The sequence below is a fragment of the Hyposmocoma kahamanoa genome, unplaced genomic scaffold (genome assembly GCF_003589595.1).
Source record: "Hyposmocoma kahamanoa isolate Upper Pololo Valley unplaced genomic scaffold, ASM358959v1 114, whole genome shotgun sequence".
Classification (NCBI taxonomy): Eukaryota; Metazoa; Arthropoda; class Insecta; order Lepidoptera; family Cosmopterigidae; genus Hyposmocoma; species Hyposmocoma kahamanoa.
Genome location: NW_020653383.1, coordinates 5,840,462 through 5,867,645, shown reverse-complemented (window position 1 = coordinate 5,867,645; position 27,184 = coordinate 5,840,462). Strand labels below are relative to the sequence as shown.

Genomic DNA, 27,184 nt, shown 5'->3' with positions numbered 1-27,184 from the left:
TCCCATGGCCTAAAAGATTAATTTGAAAGAAAGGATGATGTTACCCGGCAATGGCACAGTTTGCCGGGTTCATGGCGTCAAGTTTAAGAACCTTCGAACAACACGTGCCGTATCAAGCAAGCTTGTTTTCATTTGTTATAATTTATTATGATAATTATATTATAATAATAAATTATTGAGTAACTCGATATAATTATAGTTATTTCATATTAGGACATGTCAAAGATATTAATCGTCGAGGAAAACGCTATAGGAAAAATTCCCAACACAGTTTGCTCTAAATATTTTATAAATATTATCTTTATACATACTATAATTTTAATTAATATAGTAGAGAAAACGTAAAACTGAGCGATAAAAAGAAATATTAAAGAGAGTGACTGTCACTGTTGCATTGTTGGTCGTAAAGTGAATGAGAACCTGAAAGTAAATAATTGTTAAAAAGAAATAGCAGATTTATGCAGCGAAATAATGCTACATGCAAGCATGCATTCATACAATAAACATAATACACATTAGCTATTGCACTTTCAAGAAGTTCATCCAATATATTTATATGTACTAGATTTCATAATAAGCTTATGATACCAGGTAAAAGTTTATGGTATATCTACCAAGTGATGTGACGATTAAGTAGTGCACCTGGTGGTAAGAGACGTGACTGCCCATAGCAATTGAAGTGCCACGTAGAGTTTAAAATATCAAAGATTTGATAGACACTGCCACTGCTCCCGACGCCCTGAGACGTAAGTTGACAAGTCCCATGTGCTTGTAATTTCACCAGCATCCTTACCCTTCAAAACCGAAACACAGTAATGCTCACATTACTGCTTGGCAACAGAAAGCGGTAAGGTGGCAGTACTTCCCTGGACAAACTTTTTCACAAGAAGATCTACTGCTACTAAAATTTTACCACAACGCGGTAGCAGATTTCTGATTGTCCTTACAAATAGAGGGACAGATTTGAATGGGCTTTAATGGACCAAATGTTTGCAATTGTCATTCTGCCCGTGTGGCATACAATGTTTTTCAGCACACTTAAACTTAAAAATGTTATAGTTTGTTCATATTATATGCAGAATTTTAATTATCTCAAAACATTATAATACCCATCTTTTAAATTTATGTATGCCGAGGTATCTATAAATATATATCTAATTAAAATGTTTGAAAGATATCGAGTTCTTAGGTTTTCGCGATTGTTACACGTTTCGCGGTTGAGTCAACCGTGACCATGGGACCTGTAAAGGGCCCGAAACGTCGGTTTGTTTGAAAAAACAAATATACGCGATTTAAATCCGGAAAAATAGTTTCATTTCCTATGTTTGAAAGATATCTTTTCTTTTGTCTGTAGGCAGAGACTACGAAACTATTGTCTCCAACCTTGGTACACATCTTTCTTTACTCTACTTTAGCTTTATTTGTCTACCCTTTAACTGTTGTCCTGAACCCTGAAATTAAGTCAAGTTTGTGTCTGGTTTAATCGCCCGTAGTAGCATCGCCTGCGGCAGTTGATTTCTAACCTGTCCCCGGATCCGGAACGGCGACTACGACTTCCTCTTAAAAGTTTTAATTCCATTGACAACGAGGAAGGATGTGTTGAATTTTTGTCTTGCCATAATTAACGTATTTGTAACCGACATCAAAAAAGGAGGAAGTTTTCAATTCGACTGTATTTCTTTTGTGTGTATAGATATCTACTAAGACATTTAGAATATCATTTTTTTGTTGGAAAGCGGGTACCTCAGTTATGACCCCATTTAAATTAATTTTTTTTCGAAGCGCCACCTCTTGGTATATCAATGAACTATTTGGTAGAGAGTTGTCAGCCTCTGTGCAGACCTTCTTCTTATAGTAGTCCCGGCGGTCACAGACATGGTGAGACGGCAAGGGATTTCTAACTGACGAATAGTAATATACTTACATACCTTAAGATTATGACATTATACCTAGTTGCAACTGAATGACGATGATAGTAGCTGCAAAATAAAGCTGCGGTATGGTTAGGGATGCCGAGCAGGCAGCCTTAGGTATGTTACGGAAAGCCGATTGCGAGTATGCACAGACAGCACAGATAGTACCAATACCGGTAGCGAAGTTAAAGCCGTACTGTAAGGTTAAAGATTGGGAAGAGCCAGCGATATTATTAAATTCTAAATTTACTTCAGGCGGCCGGAAACCATTGCGATGATAAGAAAATGAAAATGGTTTATTTGCAAGCAAACATGGTACTGGTGATGGTAAAAGTGCATAATACTTGTACAGTCAAAAGCACGTCAAGCTTGATAGTTTGGACGTTGGACCGTTCTTATCGTAAGCGGCATTGAGTTGGATTTAAATCTTAAGTATCAAGCTTAACGGGCTCTTGACCCTGTACAAGCGTGTTGCGCCATTTCTGACGTGCAACATTTTACAATATTATATCATAGCAGTCGTTCTAATAAACACTTACAATATTATTCTATTATCTATCTTTATTATTTATTAATTTATGTCAATTTTTGTCATTATTTATGCCAATTATGATATAAAGTTTAATTTACAATATTTAATGTGTTCCAATAATAATAATTTAAATGAATTTATAACAATTATCTAATAGTATTTTATACATATAATTTTTAAATTCCCTTCGAGGCATTTGTTTTAAATAGTCAGGTATTAAATTTTATGGACATCTTATAACTATTTCTCAAAAAACATGTAGTTTTACTAGAAGTGCCTGTTAAGCGATTTGGGAAGCTGGATAAATATGAGTACTATTTTTGCTCGAACATTTTTACATTTCTCTTGACAAACATACAGACCTCAAGAATGTACATGGCGGGTAGGGTGAGTAACCTGAGCTGCTTGAATAAAGGTCTACATGATTCGAAGGGTCCGACTTGGCAAATCGCTCTCACACATCTCTTCTGCAGTACAAAGGCTTTATCAATGTCAACACAATTAACTCACCATAAGGATATCTTGCATTTACGTATAGGCGGCAGTAATTATATTTTTATATTTATGCAAACAGCGGTGGAAGCCTAATGAAAGAACGGTTGCTTTTCAAGTGAGACGTTGAATTTAAATTTAAAATATTTTTTAAACAAGATAACACAGGACCCACTTTGTTTGTAGATACCTATAAAAAACCAACTGACGATATAAAAAACAAAATGTTTATCATGATTTTTTAAGAAAATGAATATTCAATTATTGTTGAATCCATAAATTCATTGATTGAATAAAAAGTGTGATTTTCAAATTAAAGTTTAAGTTTTTGCTTGAATGCGGTCATTTCCAAGTCAGATACATAAACTGGTCCCCGTCGTGCCACGAGTGCGGCGCTGCGGATGACACCGCGCAGCACACCCTAGAGGTGTGTAGCCGGTGGGATGAGCAGCGCCGCACTCTGACGGGGACTATAGGGCAGGACCTCTCGTTGCCGAGCGCGGTTGCCGCCATGCTCGATAGCGAGGAGTCCTGGGAGGCGATGGTCTCCTTTTGCACAGAGGTTATGTCGCAAAAGGAGGCCGCGGAGCGGGTGCGCGAGGACGCGGCGGACGCGCACCCGCTCCGGCGCAGACGTACGAGGAGAAGGCAAAGGCAGTTCGCTGCTCGCCTGATCCCCTAGTGAGACCAGCGGGCTCTGGACAGGGACTCCGGAGCCTGCATTGCACGGCCTCACACGTCTGAGGGGCGGGTCGGAGGACAACCGACTCGTCCCTCCGTTGGCGCGGGAGCCCTGGCGCAAGCTAGGGCGGCCGGGCGGCGTCGTGGTGAATGTTCACTGATCCCACGGCGCCGACTCAACCGGCGAGAGGGAAACCCGGGGGGTTTTAGTGGGGTAGGCCTTCCAGTGTGGAGGGAGAGTCCCCACATAACCCCTGAGTCTCCCTGGGCTCAGGGGTATCCATAAAAATTTCCCCCCCGTCAAAAAAAAAAAAAAAAGAAAAGATACATAAACTGGTACTTTATTGTGCATATGTTTTTTTTATATTTATGCCTTGTTTTATGGTATCTACTAATCGGATTTTGTTTGTTACTAGTTTATGTTTATTTCTAGTGTTATATGTGTGTATGGTCAATTTGGTCTGTGCTAGACTTCCTTATACATATATTTTATTTGTGTATAGTTAGTAGAAGTACCTCTCACTTACGGGGAAAGAAAACATTGTGATAAGACCAGCATGTCGAAGTTCACAACAAAAAGGTTCACAACCCTTGAAAAACGTGTAAAGGGGTGGGACATATATTTGGCTGACGATGATAATAAAAATAAATAAATAATAAACAAAAATACAAAATAGTCTCTAAACTTTTATATTAGGTATTGTTGTTTTGACACTTCAATGCAGCCTGTACAGTCAAGACCAAATCACGCTTGACATTTTGGAACGTAGGCAATTCTTATTGTAAGCGGCACACAGTTTAATTTAAAGTTTAGGTGTCAAGTTTAATGTCTTTTTTTTAAACGATTTCAAAATCAAGGAGGAGGTTCTCAATAATAATTCGACTGTATTTTTTTATGTATATATTACGTCATAATTAACTGAATATGTCAACCGATTTTAAGGATTCTTTTTTATTTGAAAGAGCGTACCTTAGTGTTGATTCCATTCAAATTTGAAGAAAATATTCCACCTCTAAAGGTGGAAAACTAGGCGATGAATCCGGTTCCGCACATTTTCCGGTAACCGATTTCAATAAAACTTGGCAAACAGATGTAATTCCACGAACTTTTGAGGTTTTTTTTTTTATAAAAAAGTTATTTATGTTGTATTGTTGTTGGTGTACTAATGACGAGACGAATCAACACGCCTGTCTATAACAATTGCAATACCGCTTAAAGCATTAAATAACAAAGACCTGAGAGAAACTGCCACTGCGCCAGTCACCCTGAGGCATAAGTTGACAATTCCCATGTGACTGTAATTTCACCAGTACCCTTACCCTTCAAAACTGAAACACAGTAACGCTTACGTTACTGCATGAAGGCAGAAATAGGTAAGGTGGCAATACTTCCCTGGGCAGAATCCACATCACACAAGTAGCCCTGCTGCTATTAAAAACTGCCCTTGACCGCGTACAAACAAGGTAAAAAGAGTATAGAACCAAAGTGAAAACACTAATGTTATATTATTACTTAATATCTTAAAAGCTTCGCTATTTATTGCATTAATTATTTTCAGCCGCCAAATACATGAATTGTATATCTCTAATACATCAACTTTCACGTATATAGATTAACTGGATACGTCTCATTATTATAAGATGTACGTAGAATTTTATTACGGAAAATTTTCAACTCCCTGCGGGAAATGGTAGGTTAAATATATATTAGTAATAGTAAATTAATTATTATAAAATAGAGTAATGTGAGTAAGTTGCCAATACAAAATGATTGATCGTTGAGGATTAAAAAAATTGCCTATACATTTTATTAAAGTCTAAAGTTTTCATCGTTACTAAGTATCGTTATCAATTGCAACAGTTTTAATGCCTCGTTTTGCTACACTTAAGTCACATCTAGTTGCCCACCATCAACGAGCGAGCTTTCCTTTACTCACCGGGTGTAAGCTGCCGCAGTTCAACTGGTGTGCCCGCGACGAGCGCTTGTGCTTAAAGCTCGCTCGTTCCGAGTTACTGTGTGTTACGACTTACGTGTGCTTTCAATTTAATTCCTCCTTCGGTAGGTAACTTTTTCTTTGTGTCATTGATATTGTATTTAGTTTGTGAAGTTTTGCTGGAATATGTTTGTTGTTTACTTGTTTGTTGAGTTAATTAACCCTTTCGCGGGCAGTACTCAGTACGCGGCTAATTTAACTTTTAACATTTCAAAACGGTGCTAAGAACGTCCCTTAGGACACTGACGATTAATTTTAATCCCCCAAATAACCCCCATATTTTTTGAGGGGGGTGGCAACATGTTTGCCTATGTCCCTATGGATATATTTTGTAATCAAATAGTTGCCAGTGCCGACTTCGAAGGTGTCAACTTAGTGTTGCCAATGCCCTATTGTTTGACCTTTAGGTTAGGTTGTGCTTGTTTTTTATTCATAAAATAATAAACCACAATCAACATCGTAATCACAATCAACTTTAATATTTATATATTATGTTTATGAGTTTACTAACAAATTACAGAGATATGGTAAAGCCATAATATTAAAATAAAAAAAATCTCTAAAACTTAGGAACATAAATCAGTCTCTTCATAATAATATCGAAATATTCTATTGGCGGCGAGACAATGGAAAAAAAATAAATTGGGTAAACACCAACATCAAACCCATCTTCCTGAAATATTCTGTTTATTTCAGCTATCTGCTCTAAATTTACCTTCTTCCATTCTGTTTCGTCATAATCAGAATTTTCAGAATCATCAGATTGAGCATCACTAACACACAACTCAGCATCATCGTGTACAGGATCTATGCGTTGTGAAGTAATATCCAAATTATAATTTTTGTTGCATACAGTCTGCAATGGCTCTTCGTCACTTGAAGACCATTCACCTTTACTGTCATTTTCCTGAAAAATTCTATCAATAATTATGTTTGTTGTCGTATCTGTAGCAGTAATAAGTTTACTGGTTGATGGGTTTGGATTTATAGAAGAGCTTGTACTTGTTGAAGGGCCAGTGCTAGCAACAGATAGATAGCTAGCCAAGCTCTGGTTATCTTCAGGCTCGGATTTGTAGTCTTCGAGGCTGTCTTCTGATCCCGAAGTATCTGGTATAGTTAATAATTCAATTATCTCTTTGTTTGTTACTGCAGCTCTAAGTTTATGTTTTCGAGGCGGCATCTGAAACAAAAATCAAATGGGCATAGGCAATTATTTATCTCTATGTGTATAAACAATCAAGCATAGGCAACTATTTTGCCACCATTCTAGGCAGTGGCAATTTCAAATATTTCGCATCATATCTATCATACAACTAGGTAAAACAACAAACTTCTATCATAATATGATAGCTTCGATATTCAATACAAATAAAATAATTGAATACTCACTTTTCTTACGGCAGAATTTTTGATTTTTTTGGATTTGTATTCGAACTCCTAAAAACTAGCCTCACTTTTCTCGCGTCTTCACAAATCTGTCAAAATCATACGCTAGCATTTGATTGGTTAAACCAAATTTGTTACGAGAGTTTCTAAGAGATGGCGTCACCTACATAGGGTAAAAGAATACCAAGCAACTCAAAATACTTGGAGCTATATTTAAAAATATGCCTTGGCAAACATTTTGCCTACGCCCGCGAAAGGGTTAACTTGTTTGATTATTAGAAAAGACAAGGGGGCAGCCACCTTACAAAAGTTACAATTTGTTCTTTTTTCATGTGAATAGGTTGTTATAATGTAGAATACTATTTATAAATATAAGGTGAAAATTAAAAGTTGACTTCACAGGTACGCATATTTACTTTACTGAAATGGCATTATGATTTAATTAGAATAGAGTAGAATAGTTTATTTGCCAGTATACAGGAAATATACAGATCTCAAATCAATTTAGGTTCATAATTAATTTAATTTAGTTTTTTATTTTTTTAATCAAATATGAAATACGAAACTGACGTTCTATATAAAAAAAATCTGTCAATATAAATGTTTTTGGAAAATATAATATTTTATTTAATCAAAATACGCACCTTTATTTTTAATCGTTAACGGTTTTTTTTGGAATCCGTTTATTCCTTATATGGTAAATCTACCGTATTTCTAATCCCCCCTGAATAGTGGGGATTAGAAATGTACAGTCTTGGAACTTTTGTTTCCGTCTGTTTCACTTGAGTTTGTTTTCTTTGTTCTTAATTATTTAAATTTCGGAAAAGTGGTACTAGATAATGACCAAGTCAAAGAGTTTAAAGTATGGCTAAAGTTTCAATCCATAACTGTTGTAAGGTGAAGGTGGTTTATTCGGAAGGCGCTATAGCGTTGTCGTGTAGAGTGAAAATTGTTTGACCAGACGCGGTTGTTTCTTTACAAGTCTTCCCATTAACATCGGTATTTCTTCACAATAGCGATCAGCTGTTGTGTATGTGCCTGTTCTAAGGAAGTTATGGTACTATATTTTGCGTTTGTATAATCAAATAATTTATTAATATAATGATGTACTGTAATAATATCACTCTCTGTCGATATCGATAGTGCAAACTTTAACACACGTTTCCCGTTTTAAAATAAATAAATGAAAATTTAAAAAAAATACAAATAAAAGTCATTTGGGCACTGCAGACATTTTACAGTCCATTTTGTTAGTATACTTACAAACTATCTGTTCTATTGTTATTAGTACAAAAGTTACGGAATAAAAAGAAAGTAATAAAATGAATGAATGAATGAAATGACTACATGATACCTGTTAAGTTCACCGAGCTCCTAGGACGTGAAGTTCGGTGAACCTAGCAAGCAGATCGGAGTACCATCTATCCCCAATCATTTTAAGATCTCTGTTTATCTGTCTATGATACCACTTTTTCTTGGCATTAGAGTTTTAGTTGTACGGTATCCATTATTCTAGTTTTTTAAATTTAGTTCAAATAGTTGAGTTATTTTTAATAAAAAAATAAGTGCGCATTTCACCTCCATCTCACCTGATGGAAAGTTACGATGAGGTCGATATTGGAGCATACACACCTTAATAAATGTCTATTCGCTCTCGCCTTGAAAAGGCCTAAGTTACAGCGCTCAGGGAATAAATCTGCAGACAGGAAATTCTACTCCATAGTTATTCGCCATATAAACGTGGAAGCGTATTGCTTCGTGTGAATTATATTATATAGTATTGCGAGTATTCGTAGTATACGTGGGTTACGTTAAACCGAGTTGCTAATTCTTTCGTAGTTTGTCATGAATTGGTTTCAACCATAGCACGCAACTCGTCATTGTCGCAACTAGTCAAGCTCTGATGATCGTCCAAATTGGTTGCCACGCTTTTTTGACTCTCCGCCCATTTAGGCAAGATAAAAAAATTTCAACGCCTACAACCACAAAAAATAATTGAAAACACGTATCAACAAAAAATCACAAGGAAAAAAATATATTTGTAGTGTAGTTCATGTAGATCACACAGGGATTTTTTCCAAATGCGGCAGCACCCCCTGGACAGCATCAACGCCCTTCAATTGCTTCCGAGGCCCTACCCCCTATGACTCTTCAACGCCCACTGTACAGCGGTAGGGACCACTTTGGGAAACTATGGTCAACGTGGATCATTGGACAGGTTAAAATGTCCGCTGCTCAATCAAGTAAATTAAGATCGTGTATGTTTCGAGTCATTTGCTCTGCAGTAGAGACACTTCGGAAGGCGCATTCCAAAATAAAATTAACTTTAGCATTATTATGCTAAACTTAACATAATATTAAGAAACATCAAAATCGGTTCATCGGTAGTCGAATTGAGAACCTCGTCCTTTTTTTGGAAGTCGATTAAAAATCAATATGCTATGTTTAAAATAGTTTATTTTAATTTCAAATAGGTCAGCTTTAGAACCGCACTGTCAGAGCTTACTTACAGACTATTTTAATAGAGCAGACCAAGCTTGATATTTTTGTTCGAATGTCGTCCGTAATACAACGCGGTAAGGTACACCATTGCTTGGGTTAAAGCGCTCAAAATTGTGCAACATTTTTAATGCATCGCGATCGCCTTGTCGGAGGTGAATATTTTTGTATTCTTTAATTAAAGCTAGACTTTTATTTGCCTATTATGACAGTTGGGCTTGAACGGCATTTCGCTGTGTGATCTAACTCTGCCCTTCATTGTACTAAATCGGAATGCTCGACAAAAACTCCTTATCTTGTCTCAATTAGGAAATTCCTTGTAATTTGAGTACGGGGATCATCAAGACCAGAACAAATTTGGACTAGTTCTTTTTCCCATCCTCCACCTTTTTTGACTCGTCATCATAATCTATCGGTCTTTTAGTAGCAGTAGACCTCCTGCCTGGAAACAAAGTAAGAGAAAGTTTTAGATGACAAATGACCTAGTTTATTTGTGAGAGACATAGTTCGGGTTAGCTTGGAGTAACCTAAAAAAAAAACCATTTGAATAATTAAGTTATAGGTATTGGTCAGTTGTGGTTAAACAAATTAACCTACATTTAGAATTAAACTTTATAGATTTTTTTTATTATGAAGCAAAAGGGGAATTATTAATCGGAGGTTATTTCGGAAGTTAAAATATGATCTGATCATTTTCCGAAATACCGATCTCTTCTTTTGCCTGGCCTTATTCCCATTTTATTGGGGTCGGCCCTTCTGGTCACTCTTCTCCAAGACAGTCTGTCCTTGGTCGTCTGTGGTCTTAACTGTTGCTATCGTAGATGTTTATAAAAGGGATATCCATGTGAGGCGGGGTCTACCACGACTCTTGGGCTGGTTTCTTATGTCAAGGACTTTCCTTGTCGTATGATCAGGTGGTCGTAGCATACCATTTCCGTATACCGATCATATCAGTTCCGATAAAAAATTGAATGGTCCAGAAACGTTTATCCGAAATTAAAATTTTTAATAGGTTTGGAAATGAAACAATTTTTTTGGATCTTAATCGCGGATATTTGTTTTTTCAAACAAACCTACGTTACAGGTTACAGGTCCCATAATCAGTCAGCCGTGACCATGTGACCTTTTTTATTTATAACCATGGGACTTGTAAGGCGTCCGAACCAGGTTGGTTGTTTGAAAAAGAAATATATGCGATTAAAGGCGCCTTAACTACCTTAAAACTACACCAACTTAATTTTCTGTTTTCATTTTGTTTTTTGTTTCTTTATTATTTTTTTTAAATTTTTTTTGTATATTTTCGAAATTTTAATTTTTGTATGTTTTTTCACAAAATTGAGGGAGCATGATATTAGTAAATAAATATGGCTGTTTGCAAGAATAACAGACAATGACCATAAAATAAAGTTGGCGTAGTGTTCATTGGAGGTAGGGATAGAAGCGCTGCACTACTAATTTTCATTAGTAGTGGTAACTTTTTTTTTATAAATCCTTTATAATCCTCTTAGTGAAGTAAGACGTAATACGTGGCTTAAATTTCATACAATGCGCTTCTATGAAATTTAAGAATTTGATACTATAGTAGACTTATTTGATGGAATAAAAAGTAGTGAATTTACAGGCACACGAACAGTTTACAGGCCATTATGCGCACAAAGATTGTCTCGCTGTTGAGTCGTGTGAGGCAAAGTACTAACAGCATCTAAAAGCTATAGCTGGAAAGTATGATTGTCCTATCCTGAAACATTGGATAGAGCACGTTAGCATGTTATTTAATTAAGAATATAATTTTTCACTAGCTTAAAAAGGCTTTCTTTCTTATTAGAAATCAGAGTGCAAAAATCTTTTCCACGCTAGCTTCGAAAAGGTTTTTGAAATTGGAACTTGACGATGGACTGTGGTGCACGTAACTTTTTCTTTCGACGAAAAAAACACATAGTGACTCGTTCAATTACGCGATTTGTCGTACATTATTTATGTAATATAAATGCGTTTGTACATTTTATTCTTATTACCGGTGACATTAAATTGCCAAAACTCCCTTCGCTCGTGGTTCAATCTTCATACCCTTCGTTTTCTCAGGTTTCAATACAATCACTTGCGTCAAACAACAGCTTTGCAACCTTGCATAACAAATAACTATTGTTTGTACTGTTTTTCTACAAACCTTGTTTCTAAGTTCTTTACTAACATGCTATGGATATTTTTATGGTCCGAAATAAATAATTGTTATTAATATTTGATGCTCTATTAATTAATTTGCTGCTTCAAGTTATGCTTTAAAGCAAGGCGCTGCGCAAACTTGTATCTTGTCTTGGACACAAGCAACCGGCAACTAGAAGCGAATATTAAATATTCTTACAATTGCGGTTTGTCTGCCGCAACCGGCAACGGTGTCCGGTTGCCGCAACCGGCTACTGTGACAGTTACTATTATCATAATAATATAAATTGTATGAAAATAGTATATTCGCTTCTAGTTGGCAGTTGCTTGTATTCAACATAAGACACACGTATACGCGGCACCTATAGGTACATACTCATATGGAATTTAAACGTTCTGGCAACACGCTGTTATCTACTGCATGGCAATTTGGTCCAGACAGGTATCGAAATAGATTCGCATACTTAAATGACAAAAAAAATCCTCTCCAATTGGATTGAAATTGGTGAGGGATGTATATTGTGGTGGAGAGCGGATGGATAGGAGTAGAAAGGATGAAAATTTGTCGTACTCTAAACGAGAATTTGACAAAATTTGCTGTATTTAAGATTATACAATACAATACAATACAATACAAAAATTCTTTATTGTACACCTAAAAAGGAAACAAATACAATACAATTAAATTAAAAATAAGCGGTGGTACAATGAGCGCTCTTATCGCTTTAAGCGATTTCTGCCAGACAACCTTTGGATGGAAGTAATTATATAATTCACAGGAAAAAGATGGCGGTGTATGAGGAATTTCTAATCAATGGATAAAAATTGATAAATAAATGCAAATAAACATATATTTAGAAATAAGTAATAAAACCAATACATATAATATGAATATCGTAAACCACTATATATTCTTATACCTATAAATATAAAATTTCTAAAACGTTTATTATACTACTTTCGTCAGGATTAAGGGAAGTAAAATTGTTTAGTTCAGTTAATGTCGGAATTAGAAGCATACTATAGACCGTAATTAAGGAACCTTTCATTAGAAGGTCACATTTTCTATTTAGAAAAAAAATCTTCCTTAAATAAAGGTGATGTCGTGGTAGCCTGACGGTTTGACCTACTGCCTCTCAAGCAGAGGATCGTGGGTTCGAATTCGGGCTTGCCTGACTGAGTTTCTCGGAATTTATATACGAAATTTTATTAGAAATTTACTATGAGCTTTTCGGTGAAAGGAAGAACCCTCGGATAAGCCCTTGTCTGAGAGGGACCCATGTCCAGCAGTGTGACACATAAATGGCTTGATGATGATGGATAAAGGTAAAACTTGTTACGTACAAAATGTGACAGTCACTAATAATATATATAATATATTAATTAAATTATTGTTTAAACGCACAATACGTTCCTTTCATAAAAGTTATTTATTCCATTGTTTCTGAAAACGTTCTATTTTTAAACAATAAACGATTTTCATATAAACGGCTTTTGTTACAGTAATGGAAAGCGTTTATTGCTAGAAACTAATTTATGTTTCATCAGAGCTTATGACTGTCACCGAGTCTTGATTGCACCGTGGGGGCTAAAATAATTAATGACCAATCAGAGACGTCTAAAGAACATCCAGCAACATATAAAAATAAAAAACGTAATAATAAAATATAAAACAATTTTTTCATGACTTCGTGACGGAATAATAAGTCGTATGCCTGGTGGAAAGTGACACGCCTGTCCATAGCAATTCCAATGCGGCTCAGAGCATTAAATTGAAAAGATCTGCGGGGCACTGCCACTGCTCCTGTCACCCTGAGACTTAAGTTGACAGGCACGTGGAACTTTCCACGTGCCTGTAATTTCACCAGTACCATTAACCATTAAAACGGAACGCAGTAATTGGTGAGGTGGCAGTACAAACAGCTCTACTGCTACTAAAATGTATATAGGTAGTATTAATCATAATTTCCAAACACGAAATCACTTCTCTATTATCTTGTTAAGCATCTATTACATCTTAATAAGATGTTCCCTTCCTTACCCATTTCTTCATTACAAGTGTCAAACTATCAAGAATGTTGGGACTCAGGAAACAAATTATTCAATGCTGACTCGGCCTTTTGCGCTATAATTAATCTTTACCATTTAATTTACCTCTTTATACCTTCTTAAGTGTTACATAGGTACATTAATCAGATATTCATAGGTAACATTGCAAAAAAAATGTAGTAATAAACCGACTACAATGTATACCAATGAGAACAGAAATAAATATGGCGGAAAGTTTTTCTTTTTTTTTTGTGCTCTTTTGCGTGTGCATATTTTTTTTCTTTTTTCACATATCTGCATACTTAGTTATATATATATGCTTAGAATAATAACGCATAGAATGATAGTTTCATATCAAACGAACTGTCACAAGGGAGGCAAAAATCAAATTCATGTAGGCTAGTTTTAGTAGTAGGTTAATTTTCGGTTTAGTGAATATTTATATAAAAATACACGTTGAAACGCGTTACTTCCTTGTGGAATGTGATGTTAATATCTATTTTATGTTTATCTGACGTATTTTTACACTCATTTACCGCACATTTCGTCATTTTTAGCTAAAATGTTGACCTTGAGCACTGACGGCCCGCCCGCTCGTGTAGGCCCATTGGGAGCGCTTCAATTTGCCTCACTTAGCGTGTGCAGACTAGGTTTCTATGCGTTATTATTCTAAGTATATATGCATATTTAGCAGCAGTAGAGCATCTTGTGAAAGAGTTCGTTCCAGGAAGGACCACCACGCCACCTTACCTATTTCTGCCGCCGAGCAATAAACCTCACATTACTGCGTTCTGATTTTGAAGGGTAAGGGTGAAATAACACGCACTTTGGACTTATCAACTTTTTTGGTGATCAAGTTATGTATCAGGGTGACAGGCGCAGTGGCGGTATCTCTCAGATCTTTGCAATTTAAAGCTCGTGTCTCTTAACACCAGGTACACTTGGTAACTTAAAAAAAATACTTGCGCGAGCAAAATGTTTTTTGATGTAACAACTTTGGCCAGCTTTGGCCTCAATCATGACATGCTCGAAATTCAAAATTGGCTTCGTCACTGTATATAGAATTCAACGTTCTTTTGCTAGTTTCAAATTTCATTATATCGGTTGAGGAACAGCCATTTGTGCAGTTTGAGTGGATGTCAAGGAAGCTTCGCTCGCTTCGGTCACTTTTACACAAAAGGTCATAAAAAACGTTTTGTGGGTAGGATACAGTTGTATTCGCAGCACACCCTAGAGGTGTGTAGCCGGTGGGATGAGCAGCGCCGCACTCTGACGGGGACTATAGGGCAGGACCTCTCGTTGCCGAGCGTGGTTGCCGCCATGCTCGATAGCGAGGAGTCCTGGGAGGCGATGGCCTCCTTTTGCACAGAGGTTATGTCGCAAAAGGAGGCCGCGGAGCGGGTGCGCGAGGACGCGGCGGACGCGCACCCGCTCCGGCGCAGACGTACGGGGAGAAGGCGAAGGCAGTTCGCTGCTCGCCTGATCCCCTAGTGAGACCAGCGGGCTCTGGACAAGGACTCCGGAGCCTACATTGCACGGCCTCACTCGTCTGGGGGGCGGGTCGGAGGACAACCGACTCGCCCCTCCGTTGGCACGGGAGCCCTGGCGCAAGCTAGGGCGGCCGGGCGGCGTCGTGGTGAATGTTCACTGATCCCACGGCGCCGACTCAACCGGCGAGAGGGAAACCCCGGGGGGGGGTTTTAGTGGGGTAGGCCTTTCAGTGTGGAGGGAGAGTCCCCACATAACCCCTGAGTCTCCCTGGGCTCAGGGGTATCCATAAAGATTTCCCCCCCGTCAAAAAAAAAAAAAAAAAAAGGATACAGTTGTATTATGACGCATTAACTCCGTGTCCATAATAAAGGAGTATTTTACATCAACGTTAAAGTAGCGCTTTAAACGACACAAACACTTGTATACATCGAAATACTCATAGTACGTAAAGAGAAACAGTATAAAAACTTTTTGCAGGTAAGATTCTAAACTCCTTTTTGAAACATTTCAATTTTTTTTTATTCCTGTAATATTGTTATTGTAGATGTAGTTATTGGTTATTGTTAATTCATCGTATTGGTCAATGCTTTTAATGGTGAAGCGTGCTGACGGTATTTCATATGAAAGACATTAGTGTTTTTAATGCGGCTAAATGGTGTCAATTTAATTTTAAGTGACATCAATGTCGCCGCTGCTATTACATTTGTAGTTTATTACTAGAAAAAAATATACATTTGTTCAACGCATGTTGAAATATTAAAAATATAGGTTTTTTATATATAATTAATTTGTGCATAGAATACTTTAATTAGTAAGATATGTTGTAACACTTTTGGGTCTCACACCGTGGCCTCTGTCGCGGTGACGTGTGCGAATAACTTTATTACTTTAGCGTTGTCTGTGTTTTTGGAGTTTTTACGATTACCTCATTGCGTGTGATGCAATAAGGGACTCCATCTGTAGAGATCACACAGACACAAACAGTATGCACTCACACATACACACACACACACATACGTACGCACACACACACACACACATAAACACACACATCACACACACGTCTTTGATTTAATTTATTAAGATTTTGTGACGGACCGTACAATCACTGTACAATTCTGTCAGGAGAAGTCGTCAGCTTGCGTCGGAGGTTTAGTCATAACCGCCCTCATCGTCCTTTGTCAAAGAAAGGAAACCCGGTCGTTGTCTTTGTCCAAAAGAAAGTCGGTCTAATTACGAATTCTTATCAGTCTAGTAAGTCTATCTTTGTGGCCTGTCAGTCTGGTCATCCATAGAGGCTGGACGCTGGTCATCCATGGAGGCTGGACGTGACAGTGATTTATAATTACAAACTATAATAAGAGCTTATACACTTTTGTTCGAATACCGCCTCCCTCCGGTGCAATGAAACAAGATCCGCCAACGTGTAGCATAATGTGCTGACGTATATATGGTATATATATATTTATACATATAAACTGCCATTTTAATATTTGTAAATTATTGGGATTGGGAGCACTACTTTAACACTAAACCAGTAACGTAAACACGCGTGATGCTGAAGCCTATGGACACCCGATATAAATACATGTTTAGCAATGATACGTATTGACCAGTAGAGTCCCACCCTAAGCTAATGCCTAGTGAAATATAAAGGAGCTTGTTGGAGGGTGTGGTGAATCGACAAGCAACCGTTTGTCGCCTCTCACGGTGTTATTAGAGCCCATGATAATCGGCTACGCGGATAAATAATTCAGTATTCAGAATGACTGGGGTGCGGGTGGTATTCCTGTTTCCACCTTAATGGATTTTATGATTTGAACGGACTACATCAAAGAAGAACAATTAGAGCGTTTACACAAGGCGACTTTTAGCAGCGCGTCTGTAGCGATTCAATCGAGGTGCAGACGCCAATCATTTTCATCAATATATCAAAAATATCAATAGTTTTTAATGATTCAACATAAGCGACTGCATCGACACAGTCGCTCGTTTGCATTGATGTATTTATGGGCGGTTACATCGAACCGCTTGTATCGCAATTCAATGGTGGGTTTTACAAATACGCATTTGTAAAACTTAACACAGTAAAAGACGTCATGTGTAACCGTACTTAATCCTAATTTATTTAATGTCTATAACCTCAAAAAAGCGAAGCATGTGTGTACTGTTTTCTTTTGTTTGCTTATATTGTAGTGAGGCAGGACAAATGCCTACTACAATACTGAATAAACATTTTCTGAACCCATTTCATAATCGATGATGAAATTTTAACAATGATAATGATGCCGTATTTGTTTACCATGAAAAAATATAAATGGCCAAAGAAAATATAACTAATGCATATACCCTTATAAATGTTGTGCTCTCAAAAAGCACGAGCTTTTTCATCCATTACACTCGCTACTATCAAAACTAGACTGTATCAATATTTGCCTACCAAATAAAATACGACTATACAGAGTGACGGCCGTACGTGGTACATGAAAGGTTTTTGGTTCGACCCCGACAGAAGTCCAAAACAGCTTTTACTAATATTATTTGCTTTAGCGGGAATAATACATGGTCGCTTTCGGTGAGACAGACTATTTCGGAAGACAAATTAGCGATATTAGAAATGTTTCTTGGGTCGTGATGTCAACAAGCGACGATTACGGGAATTACCACACTTGTCGACATGAAATAGCATTAAGCCGATCAGAAAAATCTGTATGTCCATGTAATATTAGCGAAAAAATCGCAGGTCGGAAACGAATGTGCTTCCTGTGATGTTGCGATTTCGTTCGTCCGACTGCGTTCTTCCGCACCTGGAAGACCGCGTTTACGCCCGAATGGTAGTGTTAACGCCCGAATCGCCGCGTCGACTTCCGAACAGCTGCGTCGAATTTCGAATCATCACGCGAAGGCCACATTTCATATCCCCTGATCGAAGACGATGGCTGAACAGGAGGTGCTGGTGCCCGAACTATATTTCAGGTTATAAATGGCTTCTCAATTGAGAGGTCGTCGGTTCATATCCCAATGGCGGTATGTGCCTATGATATTAATTTATAACTTACGTACATTTGTGATCGTTTAGTAACAACGTCTTTTGACAAAGTGCAGTCTCTTACCTGCACTGGGTCAACATGATGGACTATGGCCTAAAAAATTTCCTACTTAGAGGATACTCGCGCTCTCAGTGTGACGCACAATCGGTTGATAAAATAAATAAATTTAAATTAAATTTGCTTAAATTACTGTAAATGTAAGATGGAAGTATTATGATAGAGCACATATTTTCCTCATAAGGAAAATTTATACTTAAAATGAAAAATGATCATGAGTTGAAACATTTCCAGGCCTTTCAAAAATATTAACGTTTATTACTCAAATATCACGCCCGTGAATGACTATGAAACCAGATGATTCTAGTAATGAAAACAGACTCTTTAGGATGTAAAGTGAAATTTATTACAGTTGAAGAAAGAGGGTTAAAACGAGGGAACAAAAGTTACTAATAATAAAAAGTAAACGTATACTGAAAAGGAATTGTATAACATAATATGAAAAAGGTATGTTGTTCTCAGTGCTTGTCTCTCGCTGAGGTAGACAGAGTCCTTGCCTATGCGATTAAGTTTGTTAATTGTACAATACATCCATAACTACACTTACTATCAGATTCCATAGTTTCGTATTGCGTTCTGAGCTTCCTTGGGACTCCTTCCTACACAAGCCCTTTCAATTGTATTATGCGTATATATTCTCTCTCAAATTATGCACCATATTTGGGTAATAATAATAGTCATTATTATTAGTAATATTTAAACTTCAATTACAAGTAAAGTGCTATTGGATTTTTCTGGTAAAGGCCCACATTGCCCATTCTGTCTGCTTTGTGTGACAGCTTCGCGATAATGTAGATAAAATTACACAGAGAAAATGGGAATAACCTTTACTTTAACAGATGCGGCTCCGTCCCGACGAAAGCATAAGACTCATATTAGGGTGTGATAAATGGGTTGACACAATACTGACAATGGCCCAGAGAGGGATCCTTGGAGAACACCCGTGATTAGCAAGTTAACTTAGGCCTATTATCCACAAAAACCGGTAGGCGAAATGGTATCGTGGTTGCGTATGCTTTGAAGCTTGTGCGGTAGACGCGGAGAATTCATTTCGGGATGTTGAAACTTAGCTTTTTAGAAATAAAATATACTCAATTACTTATTAACTGCCTCCGTGGCCGAACAGTTACCATGCCGGGCTGCCACACAGAGGTCCCAGGTTCAATTCCCGGGCCGGGAGAAATATTTGTATGGACTGCATTTATTTCTCTCGTGAGTTTGGGTGTAATTTGTTGCTATCTATGTGTGTGTCCATGGCACCCGTGACATAGGGTTTCCCCAGTGCGGGGCTATGTTGAATGTGTGCGTTAAAATTATTATTATTGTAATACATGTTTTTAATCCCTGGCATATTTCGTTTCGGAATACTGGAGAGAAAATTTCATCGAAATATTTCTACTAACAATCGAATGTAACTGATTTTTTCGTAGATACTCATAATAAAAAATTATAATATAATAACTTTTTTTCGCGGGTAGGCGTGATATAAGTTAAACAAACCCTTTTGCTAAAAATTTTGTTTTTGTTAAAAATAAATTACATTACAAGATTTTATACAGTGTAAATATATGATATTTTATTGTTTAGTAACCAACATATTATGTGGGCACTGCTCATATATCTGGATTCAGGAAATTTAGTGCACTAACCTGTCAACGCCAGCTGTTCTCTACACTCATTACTACACATATCTATATTTTGGCACTCCTGCATTCACTTCACCACTATGGCCACTATTATTAAGGTTCTGGAGGTTCAGAAAACCTTGAAGGAGTCACTTATGAAGCGTATTGCTGACTTTGAGACGCTCTTAAAATGTTCATCGCCTGCATCGTCTCCTGCTATTGATCTCATGGAGCCAGCCGGACAGTTTTCTCAGTTTAAGGATATGGTCGGAGGAATATTGAAAATACTTCGGCAGCAAATTGCAGTCTTAATGAGGAGTGTTGATGCAATTGAGACAAGGCATCGCAGGAAGTGTGTTGTCTTCAATAGTGTGGAGGATTGAAATCACGCATAATAAGCTTGGTCTCACAAAGCTTTCTAATTTGGACATCACAAGCTGTTATAGATTGGGAGCAGCATCAAAACTGGCCGTGGGCGCCAGTTTCGGTTAGATTTGCTGATCTGTCCACTAAAGCAGAAATTTGGAGCAACAAAACCAAGCTGAAGAGGTCGCCTGTGGCTATGGCCGAATTCCTGACTCGTCATCGGCAGGAGGTGTTTGTGGCTGAGCGCCGTCATTTTGGTTTCCGGAGGGTATGGATGGAAAACTGAACCGTGTGTTTGATAACCCGGATCTCAATAAGCTGATTGATCGGTATCCGACAGCTATTCAAAGTAACAAGACTACGGCAACGGGGACAGTGTCAGAGAAGCCTGCAGCGCTGCCTGCAGCACACAAGCCGGCGAGTATTAGACCTAAGCGTGTAGTGAGGAAATAAGGATTGACATCATATTCGCAGTTAGAACTCTGAACTTTGTTTCGTTGCCTTGTCGTGATTTCCGTGATGTAGATACGGTACTTGAAGGAGGTATAACGCATTTATTTTGTATTTTTCTTTCCACTTACTTTATACTACTGCTGTTGAGGGTATAACATTAACTTCCAGTTTTAATAGTTTTTCTTTTTTTTTTGGGTAATTTTGTTGTTTTTATCTAGACAACGACATTGACAGTTGTCAAAATTGACAAGGAATGTTTCGTTAATATCTTAGAGGATGGAAAAAAATCTTAGAGGATGGAAAAAAATAAACATAGTCTAAGAAAAAAATAAATAAGTAGTCTAAGATTCATACAGCCACATCACTTTTTTCGTTTCTTTTTCTCTTTCTCTTTTGTCATGATAAGTTTTTCGGCTAGTGCCTCATGCACTTTTTTTGTTTTTATAATAGTTCTGTTATATCTGTTAACTTCCATTTTTATAACTTTGTACTGTATTATTTTATTAGTCTCTCGGCAATTGTAACGGTTGGCTGGCGGGTTGTACACAATTATTTTACATTTAATTCTTTTATAATTTAGGCACATTATTATAATGATTATTATTTAAACTATTTTATATAATTTATATATTTATTTTTGGTATACTGTATAAATATGTCAGATTTAGACAATTTTAAGATTTTCTATCATGTGCAAGCTCCGGTTCCTTTGTTTCATTGAATCACTCGGAGATGGAGGTTGAGGCATTGAGGGTCGAGCTCTCCAATATCTTTGGTACTGCGTTTCCAAATTTTAATGTATGCCATATACATGCCCAAAGCATACCTGGTGGTGACTACCACACAGTCTTGCTCGATACTTTTTCCTTGGACTCTTTACTGCGGTGCTTGTTTCTGGAAGCTTAAAGCTTTAGTTATGTTTTGGTGCGCAATGACCGTCTTGTGAAGAGAAGTGGTGGTGTAGCCATCTATCTTCGCATTTCCATTCCTTTCAAGACTCTCTCGTCATCGGACCAAAATCAATATGGCATCGAATACCTTTTCTTAGAGATTTTGTGGTTTTCTGGGGTTAAAGCGGTTCTTGGAGTTGTTTATTGTCCTCTTGCTGCCGATTTTATCACTTCTCTTACTTCTGTGTTAGACCCGCTCGCATCAAACTACACACATTAAAATCACCCATGATTATATATGGGTGATTTCAACACTGACCTCCTTAAAGACTCTCTCGCGTCCCGTAATTTTCGATCTACCATTGAGTCGTTCTCATTATCTATACTTGAGCTTAATGCTATTCATCACAACTTTGAATCCAAGGACTCATGGATTGCTCATGCTATTGTCTCCTCTCCTGACCTTGTAGTAAAGCACGGTCAGGCTCCTGCCCCAGGTTTTTCCCGCCATGATTTGATTTTTGTGATGTACAAAAGTAAACCTCACAAACGTTCTCTAGAAACTAGGGTCTACCAATAGTAGACGCATCGTGAGCAAGTGGGCGCTGCCATAACCCCAGGCCAATCAATATTGGTCCGTGGTTATGGCAGCGCCCACTGTAGACGGCAAGCTTACAACATTCGGCACCTTATTAAGCTTTTACGATAAGCATTCACCATTACGCTCAGTGAAACTGAAAAAAACACCTGCGCCCTGGATCACTCCTTTGGTGCGTATAATAATGAGGAGGCGCGACAGTTTAAACGTTGTAGGTCTGAGGAAAACTGGGCTACTTTCAAGGCTCATAGAAATTGTTGTAACCAGATGGTGAGAGCTGCAAAGCTTCATTATTTTCATGACAACTTTCGCCACTCTTCTCCAGCTAACACTTGGAAATTTTTGGAGTCTATTTCATGTATCATTCTACCGCTTAGTTAGGCCTCAGAATGACGCTTCACCTCATCCTTTCACTCTTGACGATGTCAATCGGCATTTCTCGGCTAGTGTCAGCACTCAACGGGCAGGCAAAGCGGATGCTCTCAAAGATATTCCTTCCTTGTGCCGCCAACCATCTGAAAGTTTAATCTTTTCTTTGGTGTCGGAGTCCGATATTCGCAAAACAATAATGTCTTTAAAGTCTAAAGCTGTTGGATGTGATGACATTAGTCGCCAAATGATAATCTTTTGTTTAGATAGTGCTGTGCTCATTATTACTCATATTATCAACTCATGCCTCTCATCTGGTACGTTCCCTAACCATTGGCGCAAGGCGTATGTGTTGCCTCTTCCTATAATTAATAACCCCACAACCCTTAAGCCCTTAAACAGTTCAGGTCAATTTCTATATTACTCTTCCTTTCAAAAATTCTTGAAGCAATTAATTGTTCATCACCAACTATCATCTTTCCTTTTTAGAAATAATATCCTCGACCAGCACCAGTCTAGTTTTCGGCCTGGCCACCACGTATAAGTACCACGACAGCGTTACTGAAAGTTACAGAATACATTCGGGAGGGCATGGAGGATTAACGGTTAACGGTTAATACCGTCAGAAAAATCAATGAGGACTAATGTCCTCATTGATTTTTCTAACGCATTCAATGCTGTTGCCCATGATATCCTTCTTGCTATCCTTCTTATCTGCGAAGCTCTCCCCCGAAACTGGACTGGATTTCTTCATATCTTTGAGGGCGCAAGCAAGCGGTTCGTGCTAAATACTCCTTGTCTAATTGGTCAGACCTCGAGGCAGGTGTCCCCCAGAGTGGAATTCTTTCCCCTCTATTGTTCTCCGTTTTCATCAATTTAATTTCTCCTATCCTCCACAATTTTCACCATCTGTATGCAGATGATCTGCAAATATATGCGCAGGCCAAGCTTAACTACCTGGATGATGCGATATTAGCGCTTAATGAAGATCTGCGGCGTATCGCTGATTGTTCGAGTAAGTTTGGCATCAGTGTCAAGCCAAGTAATTGCCAAGGTATTGTTGTGGGTAGTTCTTATGCTTTGACTAGGTTGGACCTGAGCTCTGTCGCGCCTTTTTCTTATAATGATACACTTATTGTATTTGCGCCTCATGTTGTGAATCTGGAACTACACATTGATAGTACTTTAAGCTGGAAACCTCGGATTGACTGCATTAGTCAGAAGATCATTGGTACCTTAAAATCGTTCTACCAATTCAAACACTTTCTTCTCATCTCAACAAAAATCTTCTTAGTACAGGCCACTATTTTTCCTATCCTTCATTATGCTGATATCACCCAGGAACTTCTCAACAAATTGAATCGCTTGCTCAATAGTTGCATCCGATTTATTTTTGCACTTCGAAAGTTTGATCACGTGTCTTCATGTCGCAATGAGCTGAAGTGGCTTACGATTCGCCAGAGTCGTGATTTGAGAATACTTTCCACTCTTTACTCTATCATTAATGATAAATGTGCACCTGGATATTTGAAATGTAAATTTCAATATTTGGGTGCATCCCATAATCGCAATCTTCGCTCAGACAGCAAATTGACTCTTTTAATTCCTTCTCACCGTACTGGTTTTCTTTGTAAATCATTTACTCTTCAGGCAATACGACTCTGGAACGCTCTACCGCCCCATATTCAAAAAGCGCCGAATAAACTAGCTTTCAAGCAATTTATTATATATTTATATAAAAGTCCGCAATTTCATATTGAAGTCTCAATCTACATCCTATAGTCTGACACTGTGATATATAAGTATGTATATTAAATATATATGTGTATGTATTATATATTATGCATTTATGTGTATATAGGTTGCTTATACAAGTATATTTAGTCATATAATATTATGTGCTATATTTATATTGTTTTTAAACTATACATCATAATTATTTATAAACTTCTTCCTATCTGTTTTAATTATTATGTTATGCGCCCCTGTTAATTATTTTGAACCCAGCTCTCCGGTTGACTGGTAGAGAATGCCTAATGGCATTAAGTCCGCCCTTTGTACTATTTTATGTGCAATTAAGTTTAAATTTAAAATTTAGCGGAACTTTTTGATTTTGTTTTTATTGAGCGAAGTTTATTAATGGTGTTTCAAGCCCCATAGTTCATTATCGTTAGTTTCTGTTTTCATTATCATTTAAAACACCGACTTATTCCGTGTTTTATATAGATAACTTTTCTTTTTTCTGTAGGCAGAGACTACGAAGCTATTGCCTGCAACCTTGGTACATATCTTTCTTTACTCTGCATTAGCTTTATTTGTCTACCCTTTAGCTATTATGCTGGACTCTGAAATTAAGTCAAGTTTGTGTCTGGTTTAATCGCCCACAGTATCGCCTACGCCAATCGATTTCTAATCTATTCCCGGATCCGAAACGGCGACTACGACTTTCTCTTAAAATTTTGAATGTCATTGACAACGATGAAGGATGTGTTGAATTTTTTTCCCTATAATTAACGTATTTCTAACCGACTTTAAAAAGGAGAACGTTCTTAATTCGTCTGTGTTTTTTTTTCGCGTATGTTACGCTAGGGTTACGATTAGGTCAACATTTGTGAACCGATGAATTGTTTTTTCTTTTGTTGGTAAAGGAACAGTGGTGATCCTATTCAAGTTTGAAGTATTCCACCCATTGACTTACAAATAAATGGACGACGGGTCTAATACAAAAACCACGAAAAAAATGTCCCAAGTCAACCTATTCGAAATTTAAATTGTAATGTCATCGCAGTATCGCGCTGTCAGTCGAACAAATGAAGACTAAAGCGGAGTTTGGCGCTCTGTATACGATTTTAGCGCCTTACAAGTGCGGACACTTTTTAGCGCGGACCCGACGTCCATATAATTGTAAGTCAATGATTCCACCTCTAAGAATGGCAAATTAGGTAATATATTGGGCTTATTGAATTCACCCATACGCCGTTAACCGATTTCAATAAAACTTGACACGTCGATATAATTCCATTCAAAATAAAACAGCAAAAATGGATATGCATTTTGAGGTCGGTGTCTTCAATAAAACTGATGTTTTAACTCGATTTTTAATGTGGTTGAAATGCGTTAAAACGTATAAACGTTTCACGCCACCTTAACCAACCAATAGAATTGAATTGAATTGAAAACCAATGTCTCGTATTTACTTATGAAAATAACAGAAATTGTTGGTTGTTTAAGTACGTACAAGTACTTTTAACTGCTTTGATGTATAATAAGCCTTTTCGCTTAAAAGTAACGCTTATAGCGTCTGTGTTCGATCACACTATTTTTAATCTATCTTTATAAATGGCTCCGGAGGTGTTTTGTTAAATATTCATGAGGTAGGTATCCAGCAGAACCTTTTAGTAACTTTGTGGGTTGTGGTCATAACAAAGTTTTATGAGGCTATTAGACGAATTGGCTAGTGAGTTGTCATTTGTTTTTAAGCTGAGAAAAGATCAACATTTGTGATAACTTTGTGTTGTACTTTACAATGTTGTACCATTACGCATTATTTATTAACCGACTTCTAAAAAGGGAGATGTTCTAAATTCGACTGTAATTTTTTTGTGTGTTCGTTACGCGATTACTCCGGTATTTGTGAACCAATTTTGATGATTATTTTTGTTTGAAAGAGGGTACCTCAGTATTGGTCCCATTTCAATTTGAAGAAAATATTCCACCTCTAACGGTGGCCAAATAGGGGTTGAATCCGGTTTCGCGATTTTCCGGTAACAAATTTTAGTAAAACTTGGCAAATAGATGTAATTTCATCTATTTGCACGGTTTGTTTTATAAAAATGTTATAATTATTTATGTCAAATAAAAAAATGTTATCCTTAATGATGTCAAGTGACGAAACGAACAAGTCTTATCTTTTCAACCGACTTAAAAAAAGAGGAGGTTCTCAATTCGACTGTATTCTTTTAAATGTTACGCAATTTTTCCTTGTGAATCGATTTCGATGATTCTTTTTTGTTGGAAAGGTAGTATCTCAGTAGTGGTCCTATTCAAATTTGAAGAAATAATTTCTATTCAGATTCAGATTAATTTATTTTTCAAATATAATATTACAGTATAAATTGCACTACATGTCAAAGTATAATATATTATACTGAGATCGTCAAACAAAAATTAAAATCAAAAATGAAAAATACACAATAATTGTAATATTAACAATTCATTCACAATAATATTGTTCGAGTTCTTAAGTTTTCGCGATTGTTACACATAGGAAATGAAACCATTTTACCGGGTTTAAATCGCGTATATTTATTTTTTCAAACAAATCAACGTTTCAAGCCCTTTACAGGTCACGGTTGACTGATAATATTCTTGTCATTAAATTACGTATTCAAAATAGAGGAAATAGAACAAAAGTATTTGACTCATTATTGTTTATTGTCATTCTAACTCATTATTGTACTACTACTGGACGTCTTCCACTTCCTACTGATAGATTTTAATAAAACTTTTGCCAAGTTTTATTAAAATAGATGTAATTCCAGACAACTTTCGAGGTCTTTTTTCTTTATAAAAAAGT

General features: G+C 37.1%; 2 protein-coding genes across 2 annotated transcripts in view; one reads left to right on the top strand and one right to left on the bottom strand.

Annotated features, from left to right (window-relative positions):
* LOC113239372 overlaps positions 1–23,362 on the bottom strand; it is a 35,430-nt gene extending 12,068 nt beyond the window's left edge. The window contains exons 1-2 of the mRNA XM_026476355.1: positions 23,276–23,362; positions 6,278–6,792 (exon numbers count right to left, since the gene is read on the bottom strand). Of these exons, the coding sequence (XP_026332140.1) occupies positions 6,278–6,792; positions 23,276–23,362 (602 nt within the window). The remainder of the gene's footprint in view (positions 1–6,277; positions 6,793–23,275) is intronic.
* The window catches only part of LOC113239664 (connectin-like), an 86,540-nt gene continuing 64,940 nt past the window's right edge, over positions 5,585–27,184 (top strand). Inside the window, exon 1 of the mRNA XM_026476743.1 lies at positions 5,585–5,677. The gene's annotated coding sequence lies outside the window, so the exon portion shown is untranslated. The remainder of the gene's footprint in view (positions 5,678–27,184) is intronic.